Below are 15,829 nucleotides of genomic sequence, written 5' to 3'. Positions count from 1 at the left end.
CTGCTGAGTTACAGTCATTCAGTTTAGATGCACAGGGACACAGGACGTTTATATGAGTCAAACCATTGGACAATCTAGCACAGCAACGTCTACATTGACTGGCAATGGCTCTCCAATATTTCAGATGGGGTTTTTTTGCAGCTATACCAAGAGACGTTGGTGACTGATACTGCATGCTTCTGCATGCAAAATATGTGCTCAACCACTGAACTATGGCCTTTACCAAAAGCATTCAAAAGGACACAAACACAATTTGATTTGATATATTGATAGGCCACTTCTCATAGTAACATACTCTCTTGAGTATTCCATGACAAAATAAGTGAATACAATTGCACCAACCATTACAAATACTAAAAAAAAACCCCTACACATCAAAAATAAAAGAAACACCCATCCCAGACATTTAAAATGAAGACCTAAAGTGTTGTGGTCAGATAAAGCTCACTTTCCAGTTGAGAAAGCTCAATTGGAAATGAGATGTATTGTTCAATCTAACTAAGGATTAGAAGCTTTTTCAGCTCAGGGACCTCATTCACTTCTAGGCAGGGGCACCAAGTAGGGAAGGGGACAACCTCCCCTATTTTAAATGAAGGGGCTGGGCCCCTGAAAGTTCCAAGCAGTTATGTGCAAAAGCCACAGGGCCACTACAGAGTGTCTGCATGCCCCGTGGTGTGTGTACATGATGTCAGCACACCCCACGGCATGACTGTGGCATGCGTGCATGTCCTACAGTGTGTTGGCATCACTAGCACACACTGTGGGTGCTGCTGATGTTGCACACACACAGTATGCTGATGTCACGGAGGCAAGGCGGCACGGCAGCACGCATGCTTCTAGGCAACCTCTGGAGCCCACATGCCAGTAATGAGTGGGGCTAGAGGCAAAGGTGTGCTGTGCAATGAATGATACTTCTCACACATCCCTCTTTAACCTTGAGGTTTAAGTAAGAGTCAATATCAAAGTTCAGGGTCACATTTCGTTCAAGCAAATTACACTCAAGGGGGGCACAGAGCAGGACTGGTGAGGGATATGGCCTGGGCAAAAAGGGTGTGTACCTGGTCAAATAGAGGGCCAAATAGAGAAGATTTTGTGAGAGACCTCTCTATTTGTGAGATGGGACTTTGTATTTTTCTGTTTCTTTTCTATATTTTAATGTTTGTTTAGATTAGTTTTTTTTATTTCAATGCAGTATGAAATGACTCATTAAAAATTAACAAAGTAAAACTGGCAGATAAGTCCTCCCCCCCAAAAAACCCCAAACTATATAAAAATGAGGGTTTTTTGTTTTTGTTTTTTTAAAAAGATCTTAAATCATCAACTTTATGATCACCCAGGAATCATATCTGTAAAAGTTCAAGAGCATCTACACGTGTGGGTTCAAAGTCTAACCTACTGATGCTTCACAATGATTAAAATTTCAAAGTTGCAAATTTGTCAGGCTTTGGAAAGATATGTAAATTTGCATTACAATGTCCCATAGAAAGGAACAAAGAGATGGAGAGAAAATGACACAGAAGCTGAAATTTGCAATGCAAATACAAAGAGCACAAATAGAAATCACCGAACTCTTTCAGGAAGTCTCTGGAAGCTTAAATATATATTCTTACTTTCAAAAATTGTGTTGATTTTTTTCAGACACGAATCTCGCTCTAATGGAACTTTGCCATTTTTAGTAAACATGACAAGCACTCGCTTCTCTGTCGACTCAGAAATTACTAAGCTTTTGTACCTATGAATAGGTGGCTGTAAATCAGCATATTCACAATTTGCCAATCACGCATCCTGTATCATTTTAGCCATTTCAAATTCAGCTGGCAAAATGATACTAGCCCAGAGCATTTGTCAACCTAGTTCTCTGAACAACAAATTCAAAATCCGTTCTGCTCTCTCTCTCTCTCTCTCTCTCTCTCTCTGTGTGTGTGTGTGTGTGTGTGTGTTTGTGTGCTAATTTTATTTTGAAATTAAAATCAAATGACAAATATGTAAATGCTATGGCACGAGGTAGCTGGTGACTATGGCACTGTGGCACTTCAGACCTCTCTATGTGGCTATGAGGACTGTCTAAGACCACACCCATTTCCCCATGCCACATCCCTTGCTGGTTCCACTCTGCCCCTTTCATGAGTGCTTTTGCCTGTTAAAATAGGAGCGTGTACTGTGATTACCTCTGGGGAGGATACAGATATACAGTATGTCTGCATATGTGTGTGTGTATGTGTGTACATACAGAAACTTCTGACTTAGGCAAAGGTAGAATGTAGGCAATTGTAAGGTAAAGATAAGTTAAAGGACCGCTGGGTGGTTAAATCCAGTCAAAGGTGACTATGGGGTTTGGCGCTCATTTCGCTTCAGTTTGAGGCGTTTGTTCACAGACAACTTTTGGCGTCATGTGGCCAGCATGACTAAACCACTTCTGGTGCAATGGAACACCATGATGGAATCCAGAGCACACGGAAACACTGTTTACTTTCCCGCCACAGCAGTACCTACTTATTTACTCGCACTGGTGTGCTTTTGAACTGCTAGTTTGGCAGAAGCTGGGACAGAGCAACGGGAGCTCATGCCATCATGTGGATTCGAACCACCGATCTTCCATTCGGCAAGCTCAAGGGCTCAGTGGTTTAGGCAATTGTAAAGCAGTGAGGGTCACATCTGTTTCTCTGCCCCCTTTAGCCTCTGACCTAACTCACTACTGGAATGCAGCCCTTGAATGGTTGTCCATGAAGAAATGCAGCTCTTAGATTGAAAATGGTCCCACACCCCCAGTATCAACCCAGATAGTGTTTATAAGAGAAGCATGTTTTGGCCCAAGGGAGCCTGAAGCATCTCTGAGGCCTTCAATGGAGTATAGTGGAGCAAAAAATGACCTGAAAAATCTCTACTTTTTAATCCACTAAGCTACATCTGTGCTCTTTTCCACCTGTGCTCCAGCTAAGGTGACTAAGGATGAGAAAGAGAAGGAATACAGATCAGAGGTTGTGCAGTGTTAACAGTTAAAAGAAATGAAAACTATTCTCTTTCTTGCAGATATCTGAAAGCCCATGTGGGATAGCATAAACATTAGAAAGAACCTTCTGATAATAAGAATATGAAATCCAAGAGAGCCCCTGCCAGTCAGTGTATATAGTATTGAGCTAGATGAACCAATGGACTGACTCGGTATAAGTCAACTTCTTATGCTCCTATATATGGGGTACTGGGAAACAGGACATGGGATACTTCCATCCTAACCAATGCCTTCCAAATTTCCACAGCACAATATGTTAGAACTCATTTGTTCAATGCCAAAATCCACAAACTCCGTCTTTCAGTTGCCATTTACCTTTCTCAATCTAATAATGCCTTCTTGAGTCTGGGAGTCCGAAGTGATTTCAAATATATCCACTCCATCTCCTTCAATAACATCATAGGATGACTTAGCATTCTCACCAATATCCAGGTCATTTGCTTTCACCCTTCCTATTGGTTCACCAATACTAATATCTTCCAATACTGAGAAATGATACAAACCTGGGAAAAAGAGAGAAGAAGAGAGGTGAATAAAATCAAACAAACAATTGGACATTAAATTGGGCAACAGTCTCTTTTCCTCCTGTTCTGGGAGAGACACCCATCTGAAATCCTGGAGAGCAAATGCCAGGCAGTGTAGACAGTAAGTATCTCAGTAGATCAATGACCTGACTCAATAAAAGGCAGATTTTTATCTTCCTATGCATTTGACACGTATATTTATGGAATTGCTGTCCATTCCTGTAACAACATTTTACTGGGTTTGGTACATTTCAATGGTTTATCTATGCCAGGAATATCAGGGCTTAATCCAAAGGTTGTCATCTAGCCTATTTACTGTGGACAATAGGTGGCCAAGCCTTAGAGTCTTCTTCAGTGAAAAGGGAGGGTAGATAAAGGTGTCTGTGCTTTGTAGACAATAAGATGCCTCTGGATTGGCCTGGTCTGGTAGAAGCAGGTCTTCTGTCTTTGCCTGATTGAAAAAGCAGAGCTTCTTATGGTCCTAGAGTCGGGCTCTGGAGCTTCCTCCCAATGCTAATAGCTGTTTCTGAGAACGGTTTTTAATCAGGTCCACAGCAGTGCAGGAACCGATTAAGTTCTCCCTCCCTCCCTGCAGTGATCCTATAATTAGAAAATCTGACATACCTAACTCTATTTGCATTTTTAAACACCTGCACCCTACACGTTAATTGCATTTAACTTCATATATTTTTAAAAGAGGGGAAGTTATACATCGAAAAGCAAAAAATGACAAACTGAACACTTCACCCCATTTTACCCAACCCTAAAACACAGTTCATATCTAAATAATTAGTTCATATACACATTGAAGTGGAGAAATTCCAAAAGTTTCTGATATAAATACAAAGGAAGATGCTAAAATAATAATGTTATCCAGCGCATGAACCAAGACTCTACCGAACAAACTGCCCCTGCCATTGAGTAATGTCATTTCATATCTACTTTGGCCCTAAGAAAGTGTTCTTCAAGCTTGGGTCCATACATGTGGAATGCACATCATCCAGACCAATGGTCAAGGATGATGGGAGATGAAGTCGTCTCACATCTGAAGTCCCAAGGCTGAAGAGCAGTGCCCTAAAAGGTATTGTAATAAAAGATCACTAAGTGCATACAACAAATTCAATAATCAATAGAATAACTAGCAAACAGAGGTCAGCAGAGAAACTATGTATAGCTGAATAATAATAAGAAGAAGAATATGGTGTTTAGAGCAGGTATGGGGAACCTTTGGCCCTCCAGATGTTACTGAACTACAATTGCCATAAGCCGCAGCAAGCATGGTCAATGCCCAGGATTATGGGAGTTGTAGTTTAGCAATATCTGGAGGGCCAAAGATATTCCACACCTGTTTTACACTTTGGAATTCCCTCCCGTGACATATCAGATGGGCACCATCTTTACTGTACTTTCTGCACCTACTGCAGACACCTATTTTTCAACAAACCTTTTAGATTGCAATTTTAAGTTTAGTCTGTAGCTATGCTGGATTTGAAATTGTTTTTATATGTGAAATTGTTTTAAAGATGTATATAAATTGTGTGTGTGTGTGTGTGTGTGTCCAATTGTGTGAGTGTAGCACTCTGAGAGGTTTCCTAAGATATGAATCTTGCATGAAATATGATAAATAAATAAACAGTACAATTTTATAATTAGAATCTGATTGTGGTCTTTTAGAATATATATTCTCTGATCAAAATGTTTCCTTAATTATGCTTAACTTCTAGTTAGCTGGTTGTTATATGGGTGCTTTTACACTTTTGATTCATAATAATAGAATTATATGGACTTTTTTTTTTCTTTCAAAAACTCAGTAATATAAAAAGTAAGGAGATGCTAAAATCTTGGGGAAAATTCCATGAGGGGAATTTCAGAAGCATCCTTTAATAGAGCTTTCATAAAGCTTGCAAAAATGTCTTGGGGTTGTTTTTGCACATTCCTAATTCAAATCCTAGGAAGTCACCCTTAACTGGCTTAAATTGGGTTCCAACAGAGTATTTTACATTACATCTCAGATTTCTCATTACTTAGGGAAAGAATCAAATTGCTCATTCTAATGACATCTCTCTCTGACTTTTAGTAATGATCTGGAAGCCAGCAAAGCATGGCTAACCTCTGGCTCCTGAGCACATCTACAGACGGTCTAATTATGCATGCTTCTTGGTAATTCACTTGTTTCAGCCATGGCTAAGAGGTGAAATTATCAGTTTCAGGACTACTTATCACTGAAACCAATCAGACAAAATCCATGCATACCTGATGAGTCAGAGAGTCTTAAATAGGGGCAATGGGAGCTGTAGTCTTCATTTTTATTTTCATTTTACTCCTTCAGGGGCAGAATGTGTTGGTGTCATGTTATAGCGTAATTGTGGTAACTATTTGCATAGATTATGGTCAGCTATGAACCTGTGAATGATTACAAAGTTTGTGTGCTTAGAATGAATATTTTTTTAGGAAAATGAGTTTAGCATGCGCAGCTTACAAATGTAAAAAAGAGGGTCCATTATCCAGGAGCTGACAGTCTGCTTACTAATCAGTTATGCTCCATTCTAGCTATAGAAACTGCTCTGAGAAGGGAGATTTTCTGGAAGTGCTTTCTTCTTCTCCCTCTCTTCTTCTAATGGGCTAGAAGAAAGTTGGAGTAGCTGAGAGTGTTTCCATTTCTGAATGAGGAATGTAAGAAACAAGTGAGTGTGATCCATATCTAAAATGACAGTGGGAGAGAATTACGTCCTAGAAGGAATAATGGACTCAGAAATCTGCAGGCAACAATCTTGTGCCCATTACTGAATCAGTGAGCACAACACTCAGAACTGGTTCATAATTTTCCCAGCCTTGCTTTAATTTTGGGAGATACATGGACATCAGAGGGAAGGGTCTTAGTTGCAGAGTATCTGCTTTGCATGCAGTAGATAGCCAACATCTCCAAGTAGGGCTGGGACTGTCCCCCATCTGAAACCCCAGAAAGCTGATGACACTTAGCTAGATGGATAAATGGTCTTTCTCAATCCAAAACAGCTTCCATGTTCCTAACTGGAAAGCAAGACATCAAGGATCCAGCCATTTAGGATCATTTCAGTGTGCTGCTATGGGATTTAGCTAGAGCCCCTTCTGATTAACATTTTATCTTGGAATTATAATTCACAACCTGCTGGTATCCCTATACATGGATACATGCATACATGTGCATGTGCACACAAACATGGAAGAGTTAATTGATAACAACAACAACAACAACAACAACAACAACAACAACTTTTATTTGTATCCCGCCCTCCCCGACCAAAACCAGGCTCAGGGCTGCTAACATCAAATATATAACACTGGTATAAAATCAAACAAGAATTAAATTACCTCCTAAAAACAAGTCAGGATCAAATTAAAATCTAATTAGATGGCTTTCTGCAGGATTAGGGTTGGGAACAGTAAATGCTCATCAGGCCCAACTGTTTACTCTGTTCTTATCTGGGCCTGTGAGAATGCTGGGAGGCCTCTTTCATACTAGTTCTTATACAGAAAGAGAAGGGGAGTCAGGCTGAGCCCTGACCAAAGGCCTGGTGAAAAAACTTCATCTTGCAAGCCCTGCAGAAAGATGTCAAATTCTGACATCTCTTGTGGCAGAGCATTCCACCAGGCGAGACAAGCCTAATCTCCCTGATGTTATTATTTGCAGACCGTAAGGTCCTCCGTGGGGCATACCAGGAGAGGCAGTCCTGTAGGTACGAGGGTCCTAGAGTTAGAGAGTTCTAACTCTCAGATAATATCCATGTGCTGTCTAGGTATGTCAACAAACCTACCAGCCAAGACATTATATTTTGCGTAACTTAAGATGGTGGACATTCAGTGTAGATGAGGGATGAGCTTGCCTCCCTCAAAAGCACCCAGGGGCCTAGCAGAAGGTAAAAAAACTTAATAAACTTTTATAGTGGCTTGCTGGCCAGCACACAAACCAAGACACTGCTGGACAAACTGTACTTTCTACATTCCATAATACAGTGGTAGCTGGGGTTACATACGCTTCAGGTTACAGACTCCACTAACCCAGAGATAGTACCTCGGGTTAAGAACTTTGCTTCAGGATGAGAACAGAAATCGTGCTCCAGCAGCATGGTGGCAGCAGGAGGCCCCATTAGCTAAAGTGGTGCTTCAGGTTAAGAACAGTTTCAGGTTAAGGAGAGACCTCCGGAACGAATTAAGTACTTAACCTGAGGCACCACTGTATAGCGTTGTGTTAACATTATCCCTTGTATTGATATTAGTAACTTTCAGGTTCTCCTCACTTCAGTGCTTGTATTAACTTTATTGTTGTTGTTTACATCCTTTGAATTGGGGGAAAGAGGGGGAATGTTCGGTTTGTATTTTTTCTCCAATATATTTTAATAACAATAATTTTAATTGCATCCTTTGTTTCTGTAAGTGCATTTTATATTGTTCTAAGCTGCCCTGGGACCTTTATAGTGAAGGGCAAATAAGATATACGAAATAAATAAATATGTGTAGGGAAGCAAAGAGAAAACAACTAGATGCAACTTTTCATACTGTCAGAAAAGGTCAAAGCAAGCCTGACACACTCCTTTTTTGTAAATCTCCTTGAAGGTAATTTGCCCTTTGGGATAACTCAAAAAAATTACACCCTGCAAGGCCATTTGGAGCCTTAAAATACAATTGATTTCTTCATAGTTCTCCCTCCCTCTACTTTGTACTCTGTGGCCATTATGCCTTTTCTTTGGTGCTTACTGCAGAAAACTAACATATTATGGACCACAAAACAGAACATCAGTTTACTCTGTAATTTATTCTTTGTTATGCATTTTTGAGGATGAAACATAAATAAATATGGCACTAATTGACAAACCCTGAAATCATTTATAAGAAAGTGTGTGAGCAATTGAATGATGTAGTAACAATTCATACAAGAATCCACATGTAACACAGAGGTCTTAAATTGTTCAAGTGGGCATTTTCTTAATGCAGTCAAAAGAGGCATTGTAAATCACATGCATGTAACCCATTGTTTTGAAAAAGGAAAAAGACTTATAACAAGGAATGTAATGACAAAGGTCAGTCACATTTTAAGTACATGACAACCTAAGAAGACCCTATTACCTGCAAACAAAGTTCTTGTCTAGTCCAGCATTCTGTCCTCACAATGGCCCCAGACTGGCAGTTACAGTCCAAAACATCTGGAGAGCACCAAGTTGGTGAAGGCTGATCTAAGGCATCCATCAGGTGTGTGCCTGTGGCAGATCAACACCTGGTTTATTTGGGGCCAGGGATTTGGCACCCATAAACCCCCCTGTGTGACCTTTCTCCCCCATCCTTTCTGTTTTTGGCTTGTCCTTTAAAAGCATGGACATCACCATCTATTGTAAATTTGGAACTAACTTTGAGACCTCTCTCTGAACTACTTCCTCCTCTGCTAAACATCACTGCAGCAGTGTCCAAAAGAAGGGTGGGAGGTGTGTTGGCAAGCCACTCTCTGAAGCACCTCCTACCCATTTTGGAAAAGGAGCTAGCGTTTGGGTGAGCTGTGGGGTAAGCTGTAAGTAGAGGAGCGGAGTGAACTGTGAAGAGAGAGCTGGGGCATTTTGTGAGGGTATGGGGTTGGGTGAGGTGTAAAGAGTTGGTGCTGGCCATGTTGGGGGGAAGTGGGTAGCAAAAGGCTGGGAGGTGGTAAGTAGAAAGGGTTGGAAAGCAAGAAAGGACAGCAGGTCCTAGTATTTTTATTTTGGCCCTCAGTAAGTTTCAAATCACCACATTGAAGCAACACTGAAGGCTTCCTGTCCATAGTTTGGGACTTATTGGTTGGCACAAGGCTGGCAAAACTTTTTCACCACAAGGGCCACATTCCCTTATGAGCAGCTTTCCAAAGGCTGTGTGCCATTGGTGTGTGGGGCCAAGGGCAGCAGAGGGCGGAACAATGAATGTAATTTTTACATTTGATAAAGTAGGCTAGTGAGTACAAGCATTTGCTTGTCTCTTTCTCTCCTTCATCTTGCAGTCAAGAGAAATTATCAAAGCTTAGAATCATAGAACTGTATAGTAGGAAGGGACCACAATGATCATCTAGTCCATCCCCTGCAATTCAGGAATCTTTTGTCCAATGTGGGGCTCAAATCCGTGACAGTGAGATTAAGAGTCTCATGCTCTGTCAGCTGAACTCTACCAACTGTGCTATCCACCGACACATTCTAGCCAGGCAAAAACACTCAATTTACCCCCGAGTTAGCCTAAGGTCATAATCATGACAATGTGTGAATGATTCCTCCCTCTCTTTAATCTTCTGAAAATAGCACGTAGGTGATGGTGGGAATTTGGATCAGGAATATGGCAAGTGAGTGAGGGGTTAACCATTTTGGCAATAAAATTTAACAACACCCTAACCCAACCCATTTTGGGCTGATATATATATCCATACAATTAACGTATAGGGAAACAATACAGTGGAAAGTGGTAACTACTCCATTATATGCCTCACAGTCTCAATCTGAACTGTTTCACACTGTGGCAATTTGTAAAATTTTAACAAGACTGGAGATAAATTCAGAAATCTGGCATTGCTTCTTGTTTGCTATTGAGCTTATCTAGAGTTTGCAAATGACCCTGTCCAGGGTCCTGATGCTTGTCTATTGTAAGTTTCTTTGAGTGCCCATCCATAAATCATTGCATTTCTAAGACTGCAGGTGCTCTGTAGGTGTCTTTCATTCATGGGGCATTGAATCCTTTGCACTCTTAGTCATGAAAAGGAGACTTGTAAGGAAGTCAGGTCTATTGAATGCAGTGTGGTTTACTTCTAGGGTAAACATTTAAGAATCAGCTGTAAGTGCACAAATGCAAGATCAGTTAATGAAGGTGTGTTATGGCTTGGACTTTGATTATTTTTGCAATGTTTGCAAATGGGGTGGTTAAATCAAGGCAAAAGGGTGAATTATTTCACAGTGAATGCTTATGAAAGGGTGTGTGTGCGCATGCCTGCGCGTGAGTCCCAAACCAGATCAGTGACTGGGAGTACATAAGGAGCGAATGTAGTTATTCCAATTGACTTAACACAAGGCTAAGATATTGTCTGTGAAGCATAAGCTTATTTTAATATACTTGAGCTTTACACAGCAGTCAGCTGTTCTTGTGAACAAAATCTTATCTGTAAAGTGTTGGGATTTTTTTTTAAAATCCAAAATATGTCTCATGTGGGACCCCTTAAATTATTTCTAAGCAAACCCTGAAGGTATGAAAGTTCATTGTTCTTAGTTCTAAGGCTCAGGGGTGTCATATTAGTTCACAATCCAGCCATAAATGCATGCTTCTATTCTGCCTGGAACCAATAAACATACATAACATACTATCTTGGTTCATTATAATTTATTGTGAATGTGTCATGTTCTACATCTTATGAATTTTGATAACCTTCCATACCAGTTCGATTCCACCACAGTTGTTAAAAATAATAATCTTCTTTTTCTTTCCCAAGCAAATGTTCTTAGCAATGTTGCCCTTATAGCAGGTATCAACAATGGAGGGATTGCACCTAGTTGCTGATACAGTTAATCTGTCCTGCTAGCCAGAACTTCTAAGATCAGTCACTTGATAAATCCAGACTATCAACATTATCCAGTTCCAATATTTGGCAAGGGCCTGTAACCTTTTGGAGCTTTTGGGTATCTATGAAAGTTTTCAGCCACAAAACACTGATTTCCCAGAAAACCCAGCCCCCTCCCTCCAAAAACAGGCAAGAATCTTCCCATACACACCACAAACAAAATGACAGACAAAGAAGCAGGTTAACAACACCCCACAAAAGAGACAGCTCTAGAGCAAACAACTACTCCATAGCTTTTTGGTTCTTGTTTTTTGTTCAAATCAGAAGATCAGGGGGCTTTGGTGGCCAGTAACAAATAATTAGAGAGGTGAGAGTAGGAGGCTTTGCTTGTCCTTCACACACACCCCAACCAAGAGCAGGAATATTCCCCATCACCCCTCCTGTAATTAAAGCTCTTTGCAGAGCATCACATTAGCCACACAGTGAAGGATTGCTCCCTCCTCTCAATTGCTGTTCTGCAGAGACAGCAAGGGGAAGAAGGTATCAGGCAGGAAGGAGGCTGTCAGTTAGGCAGAAAGTTGGGCATACCTTTTCTGAAAGATTCAGCCAGCAATCACAGGTAGGTTTCAGCCCCTTAATTGGGTTTTCCCATTTTGCCTGCCTCTCTTTTCTGCCTGATGCCCCACCCCCTGGGCAATCCAACCCAGCCTGTAGTGATCTGTGCCTGTATGAACACGACTTATCCACTCCTCAAGTCTCTCCAAATAAGAATAGTTCGGCTCAGGCCTCAGCCAAATCCAGTGCACAGCCCTAATGAGAACATTAAAAAGCAAAAACACAACTGGCTGCAACAGGCTATCCTTTTCCTTATTTAGTTGTACCTTCAAGATGCTATTGTTATTGGGCATTGTGCTCCACCAAAATTGTTCTCCACTTAAAACCAGTTCAATGTCTACTTTGTCACAGCTTATTCCTTATGGTTCTTCCTTACACCGTGGATCAAGTATGAACTTATTTTGGAGTATTCAGCAAAACTGACAGTAGTGTAACTATCTGTGATGCAATTATAAAAGCTTGAGTAACTGACAACAGTGGACCTCCAGTTACATATTTAGAACTACTCTATGCCACACATCTTCTAAGAAATGTCTCTCCACATTATGGTGATTTACATCACCCAAGTACTCTCTTCTATGGATTTTTGCATCATTAAGGAACATGTCACCTTCTATTGGATTCTGCTATCGCACAGAGCACATGCAACACAATCAGATGCAGAAACACAACTCTTTCATTTCATCACATAATATAATGAGTAGGAGGATGGCTTCAAATACATAGTAAGTGTGAAATCTGTCCCGATGCATATTTTGACTGTTTTATCCATTGGCATTGTGTGACATCCACAAAAGCTGTTTTTGTTCTTGCAGTGCAGATCTGACTCTACTTTGCATTGTAAATGGTTATGATTCACAGTCCTGTAAGTGATTATGATTTGCAAGTGGCTTAACTAGGTTTCAGTCTGCTCTTTCTCTTTATATTGACTTGATTATAATAATGTTTTTTTTTTCTAAAAAATAATAATAATCCCAAAGTTGGTGATCTATTTCTTGGGGCAGTAATGAAATGGATGCTTGTTACTATACTGAACTTCAGTTTATATACGGCTGAATTCTGAATGATGGGTGAGCCAAATGGCCACAGCACAAAGATTTCCCATGGACATGTGGTTGGCTACTATGAAGACAGGATTTGGGACTACTGTATATGGGTCTTTGACCTTATCCAACAGGGTTCTTCCTACATTCTTACCAAGTGGAATTATAACCCCACAGGGAGAATGAGGCCTCCATTCTCATGGCTAACTTAGCATAATGAGTTACAGATAGGTAGCCGTGTTGGTCTGCCATAGTCAAAACAAAAAAAATTCCTTCCAGTAGCACCTTAAAGACCAACTAAGTCAGTTCTTGGTATGAGATTTCGTGTGCATGTATCTGAAGAAGTGTGCATGCACACGAAAGCTCATACCAAGAACTGACTTAGTTGGTCTTTAAGGTGCTACTGGAAGGAATTTTTTTTTTGTTTTAGTGTAATGAGTTTTCTTCTTCCTGCACTTTCTAGTGACTGCAAAGAGATAATTGTAAACATGACCAGAAGCTACAGAAAATACAGGTTATGATTTGAAATGACCATTTTGTGCCTCCTGGCCATTTGAATTTTCTAGAATCTTTCTTATCCTAAGTTTCCCCCTGTGTTTCATAATGTCTGGTCTTGCTTCTGAGATGGGACAGGAGCATAAGGAATGTTCCACTGTTCTGTTCATTTTGGATTGCAAACACAATGCTGTGCATGTTTTTAGAAATTTCAGATCCTTCAGTTCACTCATGGGGACCCTCTTCCTACACTTGTGCTAAAAAGCAATCTGGATTTGACGGTACACATGACTATATCAAGTGCTTGACTTATGCATATGTGAACTCACATGCATTGACCCAGCTGCTTGTTGCTACCAACAAGTAAGCTGGAGGAGGCTAGGTAAAGTAGGAGAGGTCCCATCAAAGGATCTAACCCAGAACATTCCTTGAATACAACAGCAGTTGTTGGGTGTTTTGCCTTTTCATCCATGACTGACTCAGTTCCCTCAGCCACTGTTATAAGGCAGGTCTAGCCCATTCTTTCTCCTCATTGTTCCAGGGCTTTTGTTTCAATGGCAATCCAGAGTGAGTGCAGGAAGCAGTGGGTTTTTTTTACTCAGAATTGGCTTTGCGATTTAGATCAGACTTTGTCTGCAGGATAATAACTGAAGGGAAATCTGAATGAGAGCATTGTATCCTTGCCAGTACTATGATGCTAAACCATGCAAAGAAAGAAAACAACGGCATTGAGCAGAAGTGGGAGCACATTCACCATTGCTAGCAAGGCAAGGAACAGGCAGACTCAAAAGGAAGAAAAAAGTTATAGTGACCTTCCCCATACGCACTAGGGCTGTGCACCTCTGCCAACTAAATGTTTAAAAAAACTAAATGTTTAAAAATGCTGCAGAGAGGGGAAGGAGACACTGCATCCAATCCGCCCTCATGTTTAATCAGGGTTTTAGAAACCCAATTAAATCCACAATTGGAAGTGGGGTGACAGAAGGAGATGTGTGTCTCTTGCCCCCTTCTTGGCAGCACCGCAGCCAGCAGGATTGTAAACTCCACTCATCAGCTGGTAAGCGGAGGGTTCAATCTTGCCAGTTACATCTTTCCTACTGTGTGCACATGCTAGTGAAATGGATCCCAGCAGCCAGCAGGATTATACTTTGCACTCGCTAGTTGGTCAGAGGAGAGTGCAATCCTTTTGGGTTCTGCTTCCCCAGCTTGTTCCCTGTGGGAAGGAGCTAGAGAAGTAGGCCTCTGTAACCATCAGGATTGAACCCTCCACTGGGAACAAGGGCACATAGCCAAAGCATACTGTGGGTCTCTTTGAGGTCTCTCTTGCAACAGTCCTATATTGTTCTTTGCAGACTGCCACCTGCCTCTCCTTCTTCCTGCAGCCCACGACTCCAAATATTTAGAGTCCTATTTCGCTCTGGGTGGGGCAATCTGACCCAGGGCAATTCAGAGCTGTCTTGACATGTTCCAGCAAAATTCTGGATTCACCTGAAATGGCCCTATTCAGTTCACAGTACATACACTTTCAAGCCAAAATCAGTTTTCTGTAGAAAATTCAGACTCAAAACACACCAATCTATAGCTGTGGCAATATATAATCATGTGACATGATTAATTGGAAGGGGGAGGAGACTGTTGCCACCACTTGTGGGTTAATTGTGGGTCACAGAGTAGAAGAAAAGTGACATAAAACAGGAAACCACATGCAGTAACTGTGAAATGAGAGGCAGGAATGACAGGCTAATTTTGTGTGAATAAGCCTAAGGCACTACTATTTTATTTCTTTTAAAAATGTTTTATTTTTAAATTGCCATTAACACATTTTCTAAACTAGGAGACCATCTAGATTTGCTACATCTTAATCTCCTATTTTGTTATTTTGTTTTTAAAGAAAGGCAGAAAGATAAGCTGGCATCTTAGATGGTTGCATTACAAAATTCTATTAGAATACACCTTTATCAAACAAAAATCAATCCTCATTATAATTCCCTCCCCCCCACCACCACTTTGATGCAGACTACAAAGCACTGCAGAACAGCTCAGCATGATGCCAAATCATTTTAACCTAACCCAGCAAGACATACACTGGAACCATAGCAGTAAATATGGATTTTGAATTAAAGATCAACAATTAACTAGACCTAGACTTATTCACTTTTATTTCTCCCTCTCATCTCCAATTAGTCAATGCTTTATTTCTGTCATCAACTACATATGTCTTTTTTCTTCTTCTTTTACTGGTTGTGTAACTCAATGGCTGCTGAATAATCTGAAATGGCATTGAAAACAGTGGAAATAACACTGCAGTGTGTATAAATATATGGGATGGAGTCATAAGAAAGTGAGTAAGGAAGAGCTATGGTGTTTCCCAAAATGTAGAATCATTATCTCATGTTGCAGGTTTTGGTGTCCTCGGGTGTCTTCCCGTGTAAAAGTTGGGGTGTCTAGGCGACGTTTCGACGAGGTCTCACTCGTCATCTTCAGGCTGGTGCTTTCGGCTTCTTGTTACTGGAACAGAGCCATTATCTCATGTTTTCTATAGTGCTACATACAGTATTTATTCCTAGCATTCCTATAACACAAAGTTTGGCATATAATAGATTCTGGT

General features: G+C 40.7%; 1 protein-coding gene across 1 annotated transcript in view; it reads right to left on the bottom strand.

Annotated features, from left to right (window-relative positions):
- CDH8 (cadherin 8) overlaps nt 1-15,829 on the bottom strand; it is a 221,297-nt gene that overhangs the window by 70,069 nt on the left and 135,399 nt on the right. The window contains exons 6-8 of the mRNA XM_081921769.1: nt 3,326-3,513; nt 1,611-1,746; nt 296-353 (exon numbers count right to left, since the gene is read on the bottom strand). Coding sequence (XP_081777895.1) covers nt 296-353; nt 1,611-1,746; nt 3,326-3,513 — 382 coding nt within the window. The remainder of the gene's footprint in view (nt 1-295; nt 354-1,610; nt 1,747-3,325; nt 3,514-15,829) is intronic.

This window comes from Podarcis melisellensis (assembly GCF_964234715.1).
Source record: "Podarcis melisellensis genome assembly, chromosome: 8".
In the NCBI taxonomy this organism is placed as follows: Eukaryota; Metazoa; Chordata; class Lepidosauria; order Squamata; family Lacertidae; genus Podarcis; species Podarcis melisellensis.
This window is presented reverse-complemented; position numbering and strand designations above follow the sequence as displayed.